This window comes from Pithys albifrons, chromosome 1 (assembly GCF_047495875.1).
Source record: "Pithys albifrons albifrons isolate INPA30051 chromosome 1, PitAlb_v1, whole genome shotgun sequence".
NCBI classification, from domain to species: Eukaryota; Metazoa; Chordata; class Aves; order Passeriformes; family Thamnophilidae; genus Pithys; species Pithys albifrons.
The window spans coordinates 5,549,278-5,569,935 of NC_092458.1; the positions used below are offsets into that span (position 1 = coordinate 5,549,278).

Below are 20,658 nucleotides of genomic sequence, written 5' to 3' on the forward strand. Positions count from 1 at the left end.
GTCACAAGACCACTATTTTAAGGAATTAAATCAGTGAAAGTACTGATAATTCTGTGTCACTTACTTTCCATGGACTACAAACTAATGTTACAGTTTTTATATAGATGCACAAACAGAGTAGGAATATCCTCTTCCTTGTCCAAGAAAATAATTTAAAAAGAGGACAGAAACATGTAAGAGAATGTCACATTTACATAGGAATGTTCAGAGGAAAAAAGGGGCAGTAAAATAGTCACTTTTAACACACAAAGCATTAGAAAAAGGAGAACTATCTCAGAGCCACAGTTCAGTGCTCCAATCCATCATTTCACCCTCGTATTCCAAGAAGAAAAATTACATTTAACTGACTCCAGAAAAACACACAAAGAAACATAAACATATTTTCAAAAGGACAGCGGCAGCCTATAAAACACTTCAGCAATCTGGGGGAAAGGTGGCTTTATATTAAGGACAACTGGCAACAAGAAAAGCCCTTCTAAAACAGTAACTATGCAAATAGATATAACAATTCCTAAATCTATGCCTAATGCTAGGAAGAATTGTTTTGGGCTATGGGGACTGGAGACACCACTCACCTGACATGAAACACTTCTGGTGAAGATCAGTGACTGCCAGTGAAACCTGGAGTGTATCTGAACTGTTCTGCATAAACACCTGCACTGGTCTGGCTGGGTCAGCTTTCCTGACAGCACCAGAGGCTGCTCTGCTTTGAACTGCACCTACAAACAACTGCAGCTCCTTTTAGCGAGGCAGCTGGAACAGCTGCAAGTGCCAGTAATGACAGTGATCGTTCTCAGGTTTTAGGGGGAATTGCACCTACAGAATTTGGTAAAACAGCCACATCAGCTTCCAAAGTGAAGGGGGAAATGACAGATTCGGAAATGTAAGAAATTCCTGTAGCACCGCAAATGATTCGTTGACCAGCGCCAGTCAAAGGACCTCCTGTAACTACAAACTCATTTGAGTCATCTGTGAAAGGAATTTCTTCTGTGAAAGTGCTACCAGAGCATCAAGATGCTGTCTTTGGTTCTTTGGAGTCAGTAAACCAACAGGAAATTAAACAGGAACAAGATGTTTATGCACTTTTGCCTGATGGACAGCAGGGAGCTTTTCTGAAATGTGTGACACCAAACACGCCTGTAGTTCATAAACCAATTTTTTTTAGGATAATGCTCTTTGCCAAGATTGTCACCCTGTTTTGGCTGTGGCTGAACAGCACCCACACAGCACGAAGGCTCTCCCTCTTCCTCCTGCACTCAGCCCCTACCAGAAAGTAGGTTTGGGGGTGGGTAAAAGGCTGGAAGGGGACAGAGTCAGGGGAGTTGACCTAAGCTGGACAAAGGGATGTTCCACATTACATGATACCATGGCCAGCAATAACAAACCAGCTGGCTCTGCCTCCCAAGACAATCATTACACTGAGACATCACTCTGCTTGTTGGGGGTGGTGACTGTCTGCTTTTGCATCACTTGTTCCTTTTCCTCTTTTCTTCACTGTAAAACTGTCTTGTTCTCAGCCCACAAGTTCCCATTTTCACCCTTGCCATGCCCGTGGGGGATGGGAGAAGCAGAGCAGGCCCCAGGTGGGTGCTCAGCTGGAAGGGTCAAAAACCAGAAGATGGAACATCTGCTCCACAGCCATCTCACCTTGAAGTTATTCCATTGGTGTGTGTTGTTCTGGTTTGGGGGGAGGTTTCATTACGAATTTCACATGGGACTGTGCCAAAACTTCATAAAAAGCCAGGCAGAGCACCCAAAGCTACTCTCCCTGCCTTAGCAAATATCAGATTAACTTGGAAATCAGACCAGCCCAACATGATTTATTGTCCCTTTACCATCTTATTTTCTCTTGGTGCTTATCCACGTGTTAGTTCATTATTAGCTCCACTGTGTTTTCAGCCACTTCAGGCAATCTGACATATCTCGAATGTCCTCCTCTTCCATTTCTCTGAAAGACAAGCAGTGTTCCTTTCCCACTTCCAGAACCCTGGAGCCACCACCAGGCCACTCACATTTGCAGAGGAAAGTGTTCAGCTACTGACAAAACACAGAACTGACTTCTACTGAACCCCCAAGCCAAGAACATCCAGACATTATTTCACCTTACCTGAAGTTTGGGTCAGGGGAGAATTGTGATTTCTTTTACATTCTTGGATACAATTCAACTTTTTCTGAAGACTGAAGCAAAGATGAATTCCACAGTCTATCATCATGTACTTACTTTAACCAAACATTCAGCATTCTCCCCAGTTACTATAAATTATCTCGACATCTTTTTATCTGCTTTTCCATCCCATGACTTTTCACCTTAACTGTTATTTGTACTGCAACTTGAGACACATGTCCTTGCTTCCAGCTTTCATACATTTTTTGTTTAATCAACAGTATTTCTGGAATTCCTCACACAGTTCTATCCTTTGTCTGCATCAGAATCTCTCCTTCCAATACTGACAGCTCATCTTGTACTCCCCATATCTCAGGAGACACCCCATCTACCTATTTTCTTAGCCTGTAGAAGTTATGCTGCTTTACAATCACTAGTGTCATTTCTTCCATTCTGGAAAGGAAGGAATGCTATCAAATTCATGTTCATTTTCATCAAAATTTAATTAAGTTTCAGATTTTCAAGCACCTTCTTATCAGTGGAAAGCAGGCACTTCAACAATTTCTACCAGTTCCTGACAGAAAAATGTGTCCCAAACATTTTAGATCTTCAAGAACTACAAATCCTATTTCTTCATCCTTCCAGAAAAAAGTTTCCCCAGTGCCCAATTACTGTCAAGTTCTCTGTTACTTCTCCTACTTCCTAAAAAGAAGCAAAGAGAACCACTGGCATTGTTTACCTCTTCATGCCTTCCTGTCCTTTCTTTCACCAAAGACATCCAACTGCTCCAATGCCTTATCAGCCTCAGGGAAAAACCCAAAGGAGCAGGAGCAGGCAGGTGTGTGTGGAGTGTGCAGAGTAACATCATCCTGTTCCCAGCGCCTCAGGGCAGGGGCTGTGCCAGCTCCTCTGGCCAGGCCAGAGACAACACAGACTGAGAAATATCCTGCTGTTTTGGGAAACACAAGCAATTCCATAAGCTGGAGGATGCTCACTGGCCAACCAAACCACTACCAGAGGCAGAGTTTTCAATGCTTAACCTTTATAAGGAAAAAAATAATAATACTTCCTTGGTGATCCAGTTCGATCATCTAAAACAATGTATGGAATTTGCACTATAACTACACCAAAAAACTGAATTCAGAATATACAGAATATAAAGTCTCAATTACCCACAGAAATTAAGTGTTCATTTATTGAATAAACAGCCTGCTAAAGTGGCTGATGCAGATAATTCCGTAAATGAAAAGCACCACGTTCTAATATCACACAGAACTCCCCCACAAAAATACCTCTATCACATCACAGTTCAATCATGACTGCTGAACAAAGTTATCCAACCACAGTGACTCTTCCAGACCTTCAAATAACCAATACTGGGCTTTACAAAACCCTATAGTATTGGAACATCAGTGCCTGCCAGCGACTGGCAGAGCTGTAAATAGGAGCAGGTTATAAATAACAACAGTTGTATCAAGAAGGTTTCCAGCTTGCCTGCTGTGCTACAGCCTATGCAAAGAAAACCCTTTTTAATGTTATGAAATGCAAACCTCACCCATGCCCAGATCTAGGGAATGATGGACTCAACATGAAAAAGTGATAACCCCAAAATAATTCAGGAAAAAAAGCAGGCAGACAATCCAGGTTGCACATTAAGCTGCCACTGTGGCCAAAGAGGAGCCTTTCAAGGTAAAAGGAAAACAGCAGTAAAACGATTCTGTTCCAATGTTTGGCAAAACTCCTAAAGGAATTCTATTTAAAGCTCTAGCAGACATATTTGATACTGAAAATTCTGGAAAAGCCACAAAAGATAATTCCATGGCATTTTCATAAGGCTTGAAATAGCTCATTTAATGTATTTAGGTTTACAAAACAAAAAAAAAACAATACTCCAACACAATGTACAAATATCTCATAGTGAAAAAATTCCAGACATCAAAGGATCACAACCTACCAACAAAGGCTGTAATGAAACTGCTAGATGGAAGCTGAAGCCAGCCAGATGAAAATAAAAGACAGTAATGTCTGACTGGCATTCACCTTTCTGCTCCAATTCAGTGGTTACTGTACCAATGGTTACCACTCGTGTTAAGAGGAAATTTTTTTGAAGATGCATTTAAATCAGGCATAAGGTTTTAAGGTCAATGCACAGACGGCAGTAGAAAAAAACAGCTGCAGACAAGAAATGGCAGGCAATTATTTAATAGTATCTTTTAGCCTCAAAGTTCAGTGGGGAGACTGCAATGTTCTGTTAAAAAAACAAACAATAAAAACATTCCAGTATTCTTCTGTGTAAAAAAATATTCTGGTCATCTTCCATAAGAAGATTAATAATTATATTTGGAGACATAAGGCTGGTTTTGATCCTCACTTTCCTACCCCCACATCTTGTTGTCCAAATTGTACCTACCAGCCACCTTTCCAATGGCACATTTTCAGCTCAGTGTCTCTGCCAACAAGGACACGGGAAGCACAAACACTCTGCAGGAACCTGATCACCCACAACTGTCAACAATCCACAGTGATGCCAACAAATGGTTTGCTCTGTATCAGTTTGGGAAGAGCCCTACAAGTTTCCTCAAGACACTTACATTTAATAGGTACCTTTTACTACATAAATTAAAAAATTTCATATAAAAAGTTGTATTTAAAAATGGGAAATATCCATTGATCATTGTGCTGGTTTAAAGGCAAACCAGCAGGGGAAATGAACTCACCACGAGAGAGAGATATAAGTCAGACCTAAAATTTAATAATAATATTACTATAAAAACACTGACACAAAAGGGAAATTGCTTTCAACTCACAAACCCCAGCAGTATAACCCAGTGTCCTGGGGCACAAACCTAAGGGGGTTTGTTTGCCCTTGTGCTGAGACCCCTGTGGCTCCCCCAAGTCCAGAGCAAAATGAAATGAAAAAACCTGTTGGTGCAGGCAAGGGCTGTGGTCTGGGTGAGAGCGATGATCTCCTCCTGTCGAGGTCCTGCTGCTCCTCTGGATCCGACGAGAAGTTCCCGAGGTCTTCTTACCCACCACTTATGTACCCTCAGGGAGCACCCAGTCCCTCCCCCTGGGCGGGGACTCACACAATGGGTGATTAACTCTGGGAGCCAGGGGGTATTGAACTGTTGATGGCCCATTAGCAGCTCTGCCCCCTCAGGCTGAGTGTGAAGGTGATAATGACTCCCTGGGCAGCTGCTGCTAATGGCCCATTGTCCTTGGGGAATGAATAGAGGGGGTAGAATACACAGCTTTGATCACCCCCACACAGGGTTAGCTGGTCCCTCCTGCTCAACTAGGACAAATCATCTTTTCCTCCAGATACAGCCCAGGGCACAACAGTTCCCCAACCACATGCACTTACTGGGATTACATCCTGCATGCTCAGCTGTTCCCAGTACAGTAAAATTACCAAATTACAACCTTTGGGATATTTTTCCATGCCACTCACTGCAGCAGTTGCCACAAATATTTTGATTATAACCTACAAAATCAGGATCTCTTAAGCCACATTTCACAACAAGCATTCACTATGATCACTTTTATCTTCAGCATCTGCATGTCCTTTTTGTCCAAATTCATCAGTGACTATGTGGTACATGAACACTAACATATGAAATGTTCAAAGAGCCAACATAAAGCAAAGTTTAACCCCATATGTAAAAAATTCATCCAACACATTTGGTCTGAAACAAGAAACAAAAAGAGGTTAGAATATAGCTAAGTACAACTGGACATGACAGCTTTCAGTAGCAAACAAGCTCCAAATGCACCACGTATGTGCTTGTGATTAAACAAACCTCAGAGTCACCAAAGCCTCAGGTCGGCTGAGCAGCAGCAGCAGCGAGAGGATGACCTGAGTACAGTCTATTGGCACAGTCACAGCACAGCACCAGCACAGCTTCAAATGACTCTCCCAAATGACATGATCAGAGGATTGCACAATTTATAGTTCGCTCATGCCTTTATTTGTGCTTAATTATATGTACCCTTTGCAGAGCAGCCATTCATTTCCCAAAACATTAGTCAGTAGCTCCCCTGAGGTGCCCGAGGTGCCCAGGCAGCTCAGCTGTGCACAGCCTGCCAGCTGGGTCAGGGTTCAGCACCAGCCAGCGCCAGGGGGATGGTCACAGCCCGCCCGCATCAACACGGGCAGAGCAGCACCACGAGCTGTGTGTGCCCTTCTGAAAGGCTGGGACGCTCCTGGAAAAGAAACTCTGCGTTCCTCAAACAAACCTGTTCTGAGGGGTTATTACTCTCCCCAGGCACACACGACCCACGGGGTACCCATGAGGTTGCTAATTAAGATCACAGGGTATTTGCGATTAACCTGTCACCCTCTAAGGCCCACTGTACACACTGAAGCAAACCCAAACTGAGATGCTCTACCAATATGGATCTCCAGCACAGGCATTTCTTTTCTCTAACAGTCTAGGCCCCAAAATGAACAATGATCCATGTACCTGAACATTAGATGACATCTCTACTTAAAAGTTCATATCAGAAAAGATGTTTTAATAAATATATCCATCTGGGTCGTTAAGGAATGCCTGCACTTGGAAATCTATCAAAACTTCCAAAAGAACTACCCAGTTTGGAAGCACACAGCTGAACTGAGTTGGTTGGTTTGGGGTTTTTTTCCAGGCCTGGATGAACCTGGAGTGACATGATAACATTAAACAAGGTCAAAACTTGTTTATATTGACACACAGTCACAGAAGGTCATTCTTTTGCAAAGGAACAAGATTGCACAAGAATCTTGGGAAATACACTTCGTAACAAAAGAAAAGGCCTGAACAGCACTTAGCAGTGTGCAAATAAAAAATGTACATGCCTAATCTGAGCGCCCAGACTTTCTGACACGGAGCCGGTGGCACAGTAACCTCTGACACACTTGGGCAGCGACAAAGAGACCTGCAGGCTCGACAGAAAGTGCATCTCACAGCCCAGCACGTGGGCACAAACTGGGCCCAGCTACAAAACCAAGGGAAAGTCACCACTTTAACTATGGCTTTCTGTTATCTTAAACAGCCAAACTGCCTTTTATAGTGGTTTTATTACCTGAATTAAGCTCCCTGAGAAAGTTGAAGATAAACATCATTAATTTATACCACTGGAAAGGAACAGGGACTCTACAGTCCCACTGTGCACACAACAGTGTTCTATACAACCCACCTGGTTACTTAGTAATAAAAAACCCCATGCTGTACCTCACCATACCTTGCCAACTGTCTCTGAAGACCCTTCAGCTCACAAGACCAAAGTTTCTTTTCCCCTGCTCACCAGAATTTTACAAAGACACAAATTTATACACCACCTTAGTCTAAACCAATATAACCAACACAAACAAAGGACAAAGAACACATTGCAGTTTCATTATTGTCAGAACTTAAGTCAAACAACTTTCTTCAGGTAAATCCAAATCACGGTACATGCAAATTCCATACAAGAAATGTACATCAGGCAAAATCAGACTGCCATGAGAGGGCTATTCACACGTTTCCCTTGGGGCTTACTCTTTTCAACATTTGTTGAAAATTCAGTCATGTTTTTGTAAAACAAGCACTACATTCATGTGGCTGAACAGAAAAAACCATTTCTTTTTCAGTGAGACATTAGGTAGCCTCTGTAAGCTGACCACAAAACAGAGTTGTCTTCTCATCCAACACTCAGGCTGGGTAAATACAACTGAACTGCACCTGGAGTATCACGGTCCTCACGCTTCGTGTATTTGTGCTCTTCAACACTTGTGTGTCCTGTGCTACCACCAGAGGCTTTCTTGGCCAATTCAGGTTAAAGCAACACAGCTCCTGACACAGTGCACACTGTCCAGGCCTTCCACACCTCACGTGGTAAAACTCCTGCACCACCACCTCACATTTTGATGACAATTTTTCCTTTAGGCCTCTGAAGTCTCCAACAGCACGTGAAATTACCCAAAGCAGTAAACACCCAGGATCACTTCAGTTCAGTAACTACACTGTTTTTAATCTCTCTGCTTGAACTGTTTTAAACTGCCTACTTGAGTTTTCCCAAGTAAATACAAGCACCAAAGAGAAAGTAAGTGGAGATGTTAAGTGGCCTGTAAGGCTTATTAAGATCAAGCTGATAGGTTTAGCAAGGTTGATACAACATAAAACTACTAATTTTAGAAACTCCTGGTGACCTTCCAAGACTAAACCACAGACATTCTTTTCTTTAGAGGTTTTAAATGTCAATGACTAGATACCCTCCCTTCAGTCTTGAGACATGAATACACTTAAATATATACCCTGCACACACACAAGATTCCAGTGACACATCCAGTGACAACAGGCTGGAGCTCAGCCAAAGAATAAGGCTGGCCAGGCCACAACACACCGTTCTCACTCTGGTTCTTTCCACTAACACACACCAGGCTTAAAACCACAAAATAAAACTACTTTTTCCTGGAGAATCATGAGACATTTTTCAAACCCTAAAGTAATACAGATACTACAATGCTGCAATAAACATACCATTATTAGAAGATTGCCACAGAAGAAACGTCTAAAAGGCAGACAGTAATGCAGGGGCAACACAGAACTGTAGAAATCCTTGCCAAAAAGCAAAGTTTTGTCAGAACAACCAAGTCATTAAAGCAAGTTATGAAATTTTTGCACCTCTCTAATCACAACTGAGATGTCTCACAAACATCAGCACTTCCCAGCAACAATTTACAAACTTTCAAATAGGCAACAGTGACACAATTTGTTTAGTGCCAGAGATAAAACAAGGGTTTTAGGCCATTGCTCTTGACAGTACAGAAAGACACAGCCAAAGAAGCACAAATGCCAGAGCAGAAGCCAATCAGCACAGGAAGGAGTGGGGAAGTGAGAACAAACTCAGGTGAGTGCAGATCAGAGAAAGAAAGCATGGCTTTAGAATCATAGAATCGATTGGGTTGGAAAAGACCTCCAAGATCATCGAGTCCAACCCTTGGTCCAACTCCAGTCCCTTTACCAGATCATGGCACTCAGTGCCACAGCCAAGCTCAGGTTAAAAATCTCCAGGGATGGTGAATCCACCCCCTCTCTGGGCAGCCCATTCCAATGCCTGAGCACTCTCTGGAAGTAATTTTTTTCTGATATCCAACTTAAATTTCCCCTGGCAGAGCTTGAGCCCATCGTGCCCCCTTGTCCTATTGCTGAGTGCCTGGGAGAAGAGACCAGCCCCCACCTGGACAGAACTTCCCTTCAGGTAGTTCTGGACAGTGCTGAGGTCACCTCTGAGCCTCCTCTTCTCCAGGCTAAACAACCCCAGCTCCCTCAGCCTCTCCCCACAGGGCTTGTGCTCCAGTCCCTTCACCAGCCTTGTTGCTCTTCTCTGGACTCCCTCCAGCACCTCAATATCCTTTCTGAACTGAGGGGCCCAGAACTGAACACAACACTCAAGGTGTGGCCTCACCAATGCAGAGTACAGGGGAAGGGTCACTGCCCTGGGCCTGCTGGCCACACTATTTTTGATACAGGCCAGGATCCCATTGGCCTTCTTGGCCACCTGGGCACACTGTTGGCTCATGTTGAGCTTCCTGTCAATTAGTACCCCCAGGTCCCTCTGCCTGGCTGCTCTCAGGTTCTTTAAATGGAGACATAGTGCAATGTGGTTTTTTGGTTGTTTTCTTTTAAATAGTACAAAACCCTGTTTCACTGAGATGTTGTATCAGGCCCAGCACTGGCTTTTCGTACTTGGAGCATTCTTACACTAATACCATGGCCATAATTGTGCAATTGTTTCCACTTTTAATCACCCTCTGGCTGAACACCACAGGCTCATTTTTGTCCTTTAGTACCTTTAGTGTAACTATGAAATGAAGGAACGCTCTGTTAAGCTTCATGGCCTTTATGTTTACTCTATTAGCAATATTCCTAAGATAATAAAACCTCAACAACTCTTGTATCAGAGAGCAGGAACCAACCAACCTCTGATACAGGTATGAGTTTATTGCTATCTAGATGGAAGCATGTTTTTAACAGCAACACAAGCCACTCCTGAGTTTCATTCCAATGCTTCCACAAAGAAAAATGCTATTTATTCTGAAATTATTATTACAACAACAATACTATTATTATCTATTTTGAAAAGAAAAATGCTACTTATTCACCAGCAACGTTTCCTGGGGCGTTTCTGAATTTTGCACAAGCAGGTCTCCCACACAAGTACTGTCAGAGTTCATGGGTGAGCTTTAAGTTGATCTCTGCACGGCAGATTAAAATTTTCACACCCCAGACCAGTTAACTCAGTGAGTGAAAGAGACGGTAAGCTCACAGAACGAGTGGCCAGAAACGCTTATTTTGACTCCGAGGGTACCCGTGTCGGGGAATACGGCAGGGCAGGAGCGGCACGGCCGCCTCTCCCACCCCCTGGCACCGGGCGAGCTCCTTGGCCGCCGGATCGGACCCCGCGCTCGGCCGGGACTCAGCGCGGGGCCCGCCGGTAATTGGGGCCGGGCCGGGCCCCACCGCGCTGCCGGTGCGGGAGAGGGGAGCCGAGGAAGCCGGGACAAGGCAGGGGGGCCGGGGGGGCAGGAGGAGCCGGGACAAGGCGGGAGGGGCAGGGGGAGCAGGGGGAGCAGGGGGAGCCGGGGGCAGGCAGGGGGGCCGAGGCCGGGGAAGCCCGGGGGCCGGGGCCAGGGAGAGCCGGAGCCGGAGCCAGGGCAGCCCGGGGGCAGGGGGAGCCCGGGGGCCCGGAGCCGGGGGAGCCCGGGGGGGCCGGGGCCTACGCGTCGGCCGCCGCCGCCGGTCCCCGGGAGAGCCGCAGTGACATCCCCCACCCCCCTCACCCCGGCGCTCACCGAAGTCGAGGAACTGCTTGATGGAGAGGGGCGAGGGGGAGAAGCGCGAGTAGTACTCGATCTGCTTGGGGATGGGGCTCTTGAGCAGCGCCCCGCACAGCCGCATGGCGCGGCCCGCCCGGCTCCGATCCCCGCTCCGATCCCGGGGCCGCCGCTCCCGAGCCCGTCGCGCTCCCGGCCCGGCCCGGCCCGGCGGGAGGGGCAGCGCCGCGGCCGCTCCGCGCATGCGCACGCCGGCGCGCGGGGCGGGGCGGGAGCGCGCTCGGCCCGTCCGTGAGGTCCGGGAATGGCCGGATCGATCAGCCTGGAAAACATCGCTCAGATCACCGAGTCCTCCCCGCCACCGAACCCCACCGTGGCGTCTTGGCTTTCCTTAAACACCTCCAGGTTCGGCGACCCCACCACCCCCCGTGTTGTACACGGAGGTCGGATTGGTCACCCGGAGCGCAACAAGACGATAATTAACACTCTCGAGAGGGACGTGGTTATTTATTTCCGAGTTGTGCAAGCCTGCGTGCTCAGTGCCATTCCACACGACAACCACGCCAACCATCATAACTTTACACATTTTACCAAACAAAGGCATTGGTGCTCATTGGCTACATCGTTGGCTTATTAATTAGTAGTCTATCTCCTATTGGTTAATAATTCTCGTGGTTCTCATGCTAATTAATCTGCGTGCTTAGTCTGTCTCTTTCCTTGGGTCGGGTGGTTTGCTGGTTGATGTTCAGTGAGTTGTTGGTCCTGATCTCCACCTGCCACAATTACCCACTTGGAGCTGATTTCAGCACAAATTCCGAGTTGGCTTTATTAGTTTCTTCCTCACCTTGTGGGCTCTGCCAGGTGTGCTCGTGGCCAGCAAGTTCTGCGTTCTTTCTGTCCAGCATCAGTGGGTACCTGTGATAGTTTGACCCAGACTATCACAGTACCCTTCTCCCCAAGCTTTGTTAACCTCCCCCTGGGTCTGAGATCACTGAACTATGTCAAGCCCTAACAAGGCAACTCTAGGAACACATAATTTGTTTTTCTACCAGCTGGACATCACTTAGAGCTTGTTACCTGCTCTCTGTTTCATGGATTAAATCTCCCTTCTCATATATTGGGCTTAAAAGTGTACACAGATCAAACAACAAAGAACATCCTTTCTTTAGAAAATGTTACATGTTGCACATTTTGCAACACCTGGGCAGTGCATTCCAATGTCTAATCACACTTTCTGTGAAAAAATTCCTCCTAATGTCCAACCTAACACTCCCTGGCACAGGCTGAGACTGTCCTCCTGTGCCTGGGAGAAGAGCCCAGTTCTCACCTGGCTACAAACTCCTTTTGGGTTTCGGATGGACCAGTCAATATGTCTCAGCTGGTCCATAAATGGTGCCCACACAGCTGCAGTTCAGGCTCTGGTATCCAGCGGGTTGTGTGGTGGATGGGGCTGGCAGGACAGAGTCTGTCTGCACGTTTTGTGACAAAGCAGGTGCTCAACAATAACGAGGTCTCACGGTGGAAGCTCCACCAGAACCCCACCAAGGGGCCCGAGTGAACCTCTCACAGCCCTGTGCTCCCTGTGGGGACAGTCCAGCTCCAGTGTTGGCAAAGTCTCAACTCTTGACAATACTTAAAATTTCCTGGAAAGTCCATGTTTTTATCTGAGAAAGCATCTGATTACAATTAAAATCAATTTTGATGGCTGGAGTCAGAAGTGAAGCCAGGTATTTGACAGCCAAAGTGTGTCAGTGAATTCAGTCACTGACTGTTTTTTGCTACGATGTGGTTTGGATACATTTGAGACAAAAAACTGATCACAAAATACTTACTTTTTCTCTGGTAAATTCAATGTAAACTTCAGCCATTACAAGGTAATATTACTCTAATTTAATAACTGACTCTAAAAAACCCCCAATACTCCTCAGTTACTGAAAGTCTCTCTCCATCCTTCCTAATGTGATCATTCTCACAGAATGTGACACTGAGAAATACTGACCTAATAACTGGGAAACGTTTTAAAATCGCTTCAATTGCAGGTTGTAGGAATGACTGTTTTGAGGAGGCACAGCAAGCAATCAAGGCTGACAAAATGGAACATCTCCTGTCGTTCTGAAGCTTTTTTGGCACATAAAAAGTGTTTTAAAACTTCATTATGGGCTCATCAGGATTTGATTGTGATTTATTTGTAGCATAACTCGGAAATGAATAGTAGAATTATCTGACAGAACATACATTTTTTTTGTTAAAGGCAGAACAATTTTCCCCAGGTTAAGGTGAAATTAATGACTTCAAGGGATGCTACATTGTAAAAATTGGTTTGATGTATCTTTCACATTTTTAAGTAATCCTAGTGTGATTTCAGCTTCAAACAGCAGCAAGATAACAGGTAACTATTGAGTTGTCTTTCTAAACACAAAATATTTTTTGCAATATAAACAGTGTCACAGCAACTTTTTTGGGGAATATCTTAAACCTGTACTAACCAACTCATGTGAAAATTGGAATTGTTTTTGTCTATGCTGATACAGGCTAAAACCATAATGAATCATAGAATGGATTGACTTGGAAAAGGACTCCGAGATCATCAAGTCCAACCCTCGGTCCAACTCCAGTCCCTTTACCAGATCATGGCACTCAGTGCCACGTCCAATCTCAGTTTAAAAATCTCCAGGGATGGTGAATCCACCCCCTCTCTGGGCAGCCCATTCCAATGCCTGAGCACTCTCTCTGGAAAGAATTTTTTTCTGATCTCCAACTTAAATTTCCCCTGGCAGAGCTTGAGCCCATCGTGCCCCCTTGTCCTATTGCTGAGTGCCTGGGAGAAGAGACCAACCCCCACCTGGCCAGAACTTCCCTTCAGACAGTTCTAGACAGTGCTGAGGTCACCTCTGAGCCTCCTCTTCTCCAGGCTAAACAACCCCAGCTCCCTCAGCCTCTCCCCATAGGGCTTGTGCTGGGGGGAAGACATGCACAAAGTCACATGAAAACAGAGGGTGGGCTCGTTTCATCAAATGGGCTCTCAATAGCTTCTCTCAGCAGTGTAGAAACTGATGACATAACTAATAGATTGAATTCTCTGAAGACTGTTCATACACACTCTCAAGACAAACTCAGATCTCAAACTCTCTCAACAGCCCTGCATGGCCTTGTGCATAAGCAGACCACAAGACTTGCTGAGAGAACTTAAAACACATGCAGGTGAATTTTTGGTTTTACCAATGCAAGATAGCAACAAACATACATGTAAAACTAGTCCTTAAGCAATCTGCAGAAATAAAGAGAAGTTAGGGGCATAAACCATTCCAAATTGTTGAATTTCTCATGTGCTTACCATCTCCCTTTTATCAGGGATATTACTTTCATATTTCCAGTTAAATTAGAATCTGGAATAACTAGAATTAACCAAGGGGTCAAAGATGATTGACTTTTATGTGGCCATTTAATAATCAGAACATCTTGCTCCCTGTTTGGGTACAAGTGTTGAGCATGCAGGCAACTGGAAACCTCAGCACCTGTAAGGGAATTTGGTCTTGGTATGGACACTTGCCAGAACCCTGCACTGAGGACAAGATGACTGTGGTGTCCTGGCCCAGAGAGAACAACCTGGCCCCACTGACCCTGGCTTGCTCCCAGGGAGCCCCTGACACATCACAGTATCAGGGGGTTTTGGGTCATTACTGTGAGATGGATAATTAAATTTGAGTAGCCAATCATGACTTAGTTATTTTTCTTGGTTTTCTCTACTGGAGTTGCTGTAAAACCAACACTTCTGACTCACAAACCACAGAAACTTTGAGAGGGAAAAGCAGAGTGATGCTTCAGAGTGATTCCCTAAAGCAGGGGATCGATCTGATGTAGAGCATATTTGCAAGAGGAAAATGTTTGTGGTGTTTCCTACCCACTGACTGTTTACCACTGAATTCAGTGCCAGTATTTCAAAACTGGCCTCCCCTAGTTTTGTGGTTTAGCTCTGATGGGAGGGTGAGGCTGTGTACTCTAATGACAGAGCGTACATGGGAGAGTCGTTGCTGCTCCATGTATAGGACTGGTCTTTACATGTTAATTCAGTGGAGCCAGAGGGATAAATAAGAAACACTTCTATGACCTGTAACCAGAAATTAAGTTGCTGGAGAGGAAAATCTTCCACAGGTTTGAGTTTTCTTAGCATTTACATAGAAATTTGTAGCAGAACTTGATCTGGAGATTTTAAAAGAAGGATTTTTGTTACATTTTTAGATCTTGTTCTTTCTGGACCTTTATATTACGTGGCCTTCTGTTTTAAGGGATCAAAGCTTTTGCATGTAACCTTTCATCCAATTAACATTAATTCACAGCAAAAATTTCAGATTGTTAAAACACAAGAGCCATAATCTCCTTAACAAAACTTGTTTTATTTCACCACAGAATACATGGTAGCTCTATAAACTAACTGCAGGGGATTCAGCATAATGAACTCCTTTGTATGGATGTCAGAGGAGGGGAAAAGGAATGTTAAACTGTAAACCAAGAAAACATAGTTATTAGTGTTTTCTACACACGTCAACTCTGTGGAATTTGTAGTAATTTTTTAAACAAAAAAAAAATCCTGTATTGAAGGTAATGTAAACCCTATTTCTAAAAGTTCAGAAGCTCTCACTGAGAATGGGTATAATACAATTGAAACACTAACAATAACAGTAACCAATAACAGTTATTTGGGGAAAATTCACACAGAAAATTATAGTCCCAAAGTGCCTTTTACAAGATGACAGAAAAATCAGCACAGAACAGAAAAAACTAGTAGAGGGTAGTGTGATGTTTCATACAAATTCCTCCTCTATGTAGTACTAATTTTTCTCAATAACACTGTTGTGGTTTCCCACCTGCCATTATGCACTTTCAACAATAGATTCAAGGAGTGGAACAAAACCACATTGGGTTTCTTACTGACTTCAAAAAGGATCTGGTTTTATTTTTAATAATTTATTGCTTCCTAGTATTTGTGCACGCAGGTGGGTAAGCTTGGAAGGACTGTTACCCGTAATAGTCAGAAGATTAATAGTTACTGCATTTGAAAATGCACATGTAGTATTAAATTTTGTTCCTGTCATAGGCTACATTTTCAGCCATTCTTGTCTATTACCCAAGAAAATAAAGTTTCTTTACCCAGTTTTTTTCTCAGCAAAACCTGTTAGTCATTGCATTTAGTGTTCCTCATAACTAGTTGGTTGACCAGCAAAGTTCACCAGTTTTTCTAAAGGAACCATCTGGGACTATCAAAATATATGTTCAGCCTGGAACCATCTGGGACTATCAGAAATATGTTTGACCTATCTAAGAGTTGGGAAGTTAAAGAAAATCTTGACTCTCTTTGTAAATAAAAATGCCACGTCTTGTCAAAGTATTTAACTGGCTCAGATGTGTTAGGGTTTTTTTTAGAGTATACACTCCACAACTCCTTCAATTACAGAGCTATACTCAGTAATTTGCTTTAGAGTAAGTAGAGCTGGTGTCACAAGGCAGGTGATGACACCGTCTGTGTGTCCAATATTAATAGACAAAACTACATTATTCTTTAATAGCCAAAAAGCATTTCATCTGTATAGAAAAACAAGTATGTGATTTTCTTTTGAAATCGTTGAGGCACACAGGAGGGAAAATCCTTGCCACTGAGATAACAGAGTAAATGCAGAGAAAAAGAGTTTAGGAGTATCTTTACTGCTATGGCATTTTGTTCTGCCTGTGCCAAGGGGACCAGGGAGGTGGAGCTATGGATGAGCAGCACAGAACCACACCAGAACAACTCCTTCCCCATAAGACTGTGTCTTGGTGCTTCTTTTACCATTCAAATGTACAAGAAAACCTCACATCCAGATCCTAACTTGCAGTTAATGGGTAAAATTGAATCTAACCAGCAGCCAGTACACTTATGCCAAGGATTTACATTTAATCTTCTTTTCCATAAACGGCTTGAAAGAACACCAGCTGAGGAAGAGTCCCTGGTATGTAAGAAATACATCTCTGGGTTTTGTCCTAGATCCTTTCAAATGGGATTGACAACCCACTTTGGGGAGGAGAACAGTACTAGTTTGCCATTAGTAGGAAGGGAGTGTCCCTCAAGGAAATTCTCTTGGGTTCTTTTGTTACTTTTCTTCCCTTGCTGGGGAATCTCCTAGGGGAAAACTCAAAACTTTATTTCAAATTGAGTCACAGCCTGGCAGACCTTTGTCCCTGGGGGATATCAGCTCTGCACCTTTTCATTTGCAGAAATTGAAGCCAGCAGGTCCTGTGGGAGGAAAAAACTGCATAGGAGTTAGAACCTGCTACATTAAATTTACCATGCAGCAGGAAATACAAGAAGGTCTTGTATACTCAGAGAAATGGAATAAAATCTGCCCTTTAGAGGAGCAGGTTTGAGTCATCCTGGCCCTGAAAATTCTCAGCTGGAGAGAAATGCACTTTTTGTTCATTTTGCATGGAAGATTTGTTTTCCATGCACTCACATCTTCAAGAGGAAACTGTCAGTTTTGTCTGAAAAACACCATAGTCTCACAGGAATTTGTTCCCATCTGTGTATTTGTCACCTTACCTAGCAGCCTGGAAGAATGGAGGAGCCAGGGCTTTCATGCCTCAGCCTCCACAGCCCTGCTGCATAGACTGGCCTGAAGCTGGAGTGTTTGGTTCTCACTGCAACCCATGAAGTGAGAACTAAAGATTCCAGGAAACACCATAGTTTAAACATAGAGATGTCAAAACATTCTTCTTTGAGAATCCACCGATTTCATGGCATTCCTTACATAAAACAGCATAAACATTCAGCTCCAGAAACAACTGGGAAGAGCTGTCATGTGTGTCACTGTGGAGCTTTCTGAATGTTAAAAGTCTTTCAGAGAGCAATTCCTGCTCCTGAGCTGCACCTTCCAGAGGTATCTGTGTGCCAAGAGAGAAACAAATTAATAAAAACATTCTGAGTCCAAATACACACTTTGTAATGAATTACCAGCCATTTTCCTCTCAAAAAAAACAACCAGAGAAGCCATATTAGGGAAGCACAAGTGCATTTTCTGATTGCTTCCTCTCCCAGATCTAGGCAGTAGAGAATGGGATGAGAACAGCCTCTGTTCCAATAGCAGCTCTGCCCTTAGAGAACAGTGATACATCTGCATCGATCCTTTTCACCCCATTATGATATTTCCTTGTGCACCAAATGCTAAAAGTTTTATAATTCAGTATCATAGCAAGTGCTTTCCTGAAATCAATAAGCATTACCTGCACTGGAATGCCTTTATATAACAGATAAGCAATTACAGTGGGTTTGGTATCAGGGTTGTCTGACCTGATATATTTTATTAACTCGTGCTTCATACTGTTCATTGGGCTTTTTCACTCTATAGATTTACCCATGAATTGATGGGGGTTTTAAGCCTTGATTTGAGCCCATGGGAAGTGTAAAGGAATGTTTGTAGTTTCTCCAATTTTTCTGTTAAAAACACTTTACTGCATTTATTCAACCAATAAGATTTTATTATCCCCATTTTCCTATATTCCTTTTATTTGAAAGTGCACAGTGAAGAAACGGAACTGGTTTACGTAGCACAAGTTGAATGTCATATTTAACCTTTTTGTGACATCCTGGACTCCAAATATATACCTTTTGCTGATACTGCTTTTTGCTGGATTCTGGAGTTCTCTTCCTTGTAAACAGTAGTATATATATTGCTTGATTTTCTGTAATCATTTGTAGACTGGTCTAGATGAGAAAACAGGCACACACAGTGGTTATGTCTATGTACACTGGCATAGCAAATTAACCCTAAGCATAACTTCTAGCAGATGAAGTTCTGCAAGGAGAAAGAAAAGAACAATTAAGTGAAGAGTGTGTCTCCTCTCTGAAACAGGGAACTTTTGCCAGGACCATAGTAGCACTAGCCTCTGGTTAGAGATAAGCTTTTCTAGTAGGTATTATAAAGCTATTCTTGCATTATTACCTTAATTTTCACTTCCTGTTAACAGTGGGGAGTCACATCAGGGTGCAACTGTGGTTGCTCATGTCTGTGCCTATAGTGGGCTCAAGACCAGTGCCAAACAAGAATCCATTTTAACTTGTCTTTACATACAAACTCAAAAAAAAAAAGTAAATGCATCATGATTATTTGGTATATCCATGCACCTGATCCTGGTAAATGTGGTAGGGCTCAATTCAGGCTTGAAGATCTGCTGCCAACAGCTGATGGCTTCTCCCAGAGATCCATTGGCAAAATATTCTGGGTCTCTATACAGAGCCTTCTCAAAGATGATGACTAGAAAATACTGTAATTTAGCAAGAAAAATAAACAGTTTTTCCAACTGTTCTACCTACAAAATATAATATGCAGCTTGTTTTGCAAGTTATTCTGATGCTCTGTGGGAAAGCATAGCCCAAGAGCTTCATGGGCGAGAAGAAAACGTTTGCTCTGGTGTTTGTTTTGTGATAACAGGAGTAATAAAATGTCCTTCTGAGGTGAAAGATGGATTCTGTGCAGAGACCTGACAAGCTGGAAGTTTTACTTTCTCCATGTTGCAACACCACTCGGGCCTACACATTTGTTGTAGGATGGATTAGCTTTGAAAGATTAGATATGGATATGGATGTGGACATGGATAAGAATGGAATTACTGGTGATCCAAAGTCATCCTTATACTTCATTAAGCAATTGACTGCTAAACATGAGGATGCCACACTCAAAGTAGTAACATTTCCACATTCACCTGGTTTGATGCTTTTCTCCTCAGCTGAAGCTGAGAGTGGGGTGTGATGAACACACTGAAAAACAGAACAAAGAGCACAGATCATTTTTGTTATTAAGGTTGCTGAATGCTTGCCTACCTCTAGAAGCCATTTTCAGTTGTGTTCAGCAGATATTCACCAGCTCCTGACCAGTATTGACTTCTGGTAGTTTAATATTACACATGCATAATGAATAGGAATCAAATATAAGATTACTTTTCTAAGGGAGAGGAAATGAAAAAAGGGTCCATCAGGTGCACTCCTGACTGAAGCTACACCATGATCAGGCCTAGATATCTATACCCTATACCTCAAAGGGACTACAGCTGTTAACCCTTGGAGGAGCACAACTATTGAATCTCATGTTTCCAGTGTCAAATATGGGCTGGATTTCCCTACCCAAAGTGTCCAGGCAGTCAGGAAATGAGCAGTGCTGAGATAAAGCAATGCTCCAGGGAGTTGCTCTCTGAAATTTTTCCTTGCTTAATACGTTTACTTGACTCTGAGAAGGACAGAAGAGGGCATCACTCCAGGCTATCCTTTTTTAATGTATCTAAGTGAAACTGGAATCCAGTTTTGCTAACATGAATGTAATCCTTCTGAGCCAGGTAGAGTGAAGGGAAGGATAGGTGGGCATAAGGCTGCATTTTCAGGTGTTTTGTATTTGCCTTGTTGCCTAAAATGAAGGGAAAAAAACCCTTTCCAAACAATCTTAGTATAGATGAGGTAGAGAGCAGTTCTTTAATGAAAGCTTTTAGAGTAAATAGGCACACACACCACACTATGGGGTTCTTACAAATTTATAACACTACTTAATTATCATATCTAATGGATACCTCCAACCTGAAAACCATTTGCCCCTGGTACCATCCTCAGAACTGCCCCGTTGGAGCCTTTCCAAGGGTTCTGGGCCCCCTATCTTGTTTTGACTACAATAGATCTTATTATTCCAGTCCAGGTGCATGTGTCCCAAACAAGATGCCCTTGCTAAAATCTTTCTGCTTGAAAAGA

The 20,658-nt window shown here is 43.4% G+C and overlaps 1 protein-coding gene across 1 annotated transcript in view; it reads right to left on the reverse strand.

Annotated features, from left to right (window-relative positions):
* PDK3 (pyruvate dehydrogenase kinase 3) overlaps nt 1-11,130 on the reverse strand; it is a 64,533-nt gene extending 53,403 nt beyond the window's left edge. The window contains exon 1 of the mRNA XM_071547765.1: nt 10,917-11,130. Within this exon, the coding sequence (XP_071403866.1) occupies nt 10,917-11,022 (106 nt within the window). The 5' untranslated portion in view covers nt 11,023-11,130. The remainder of the gene's footprint in view (nt 1-10,916) is intronic.
* Nucleotides 11,131-20,658: the final 9,528 nt, after the last annotated feature.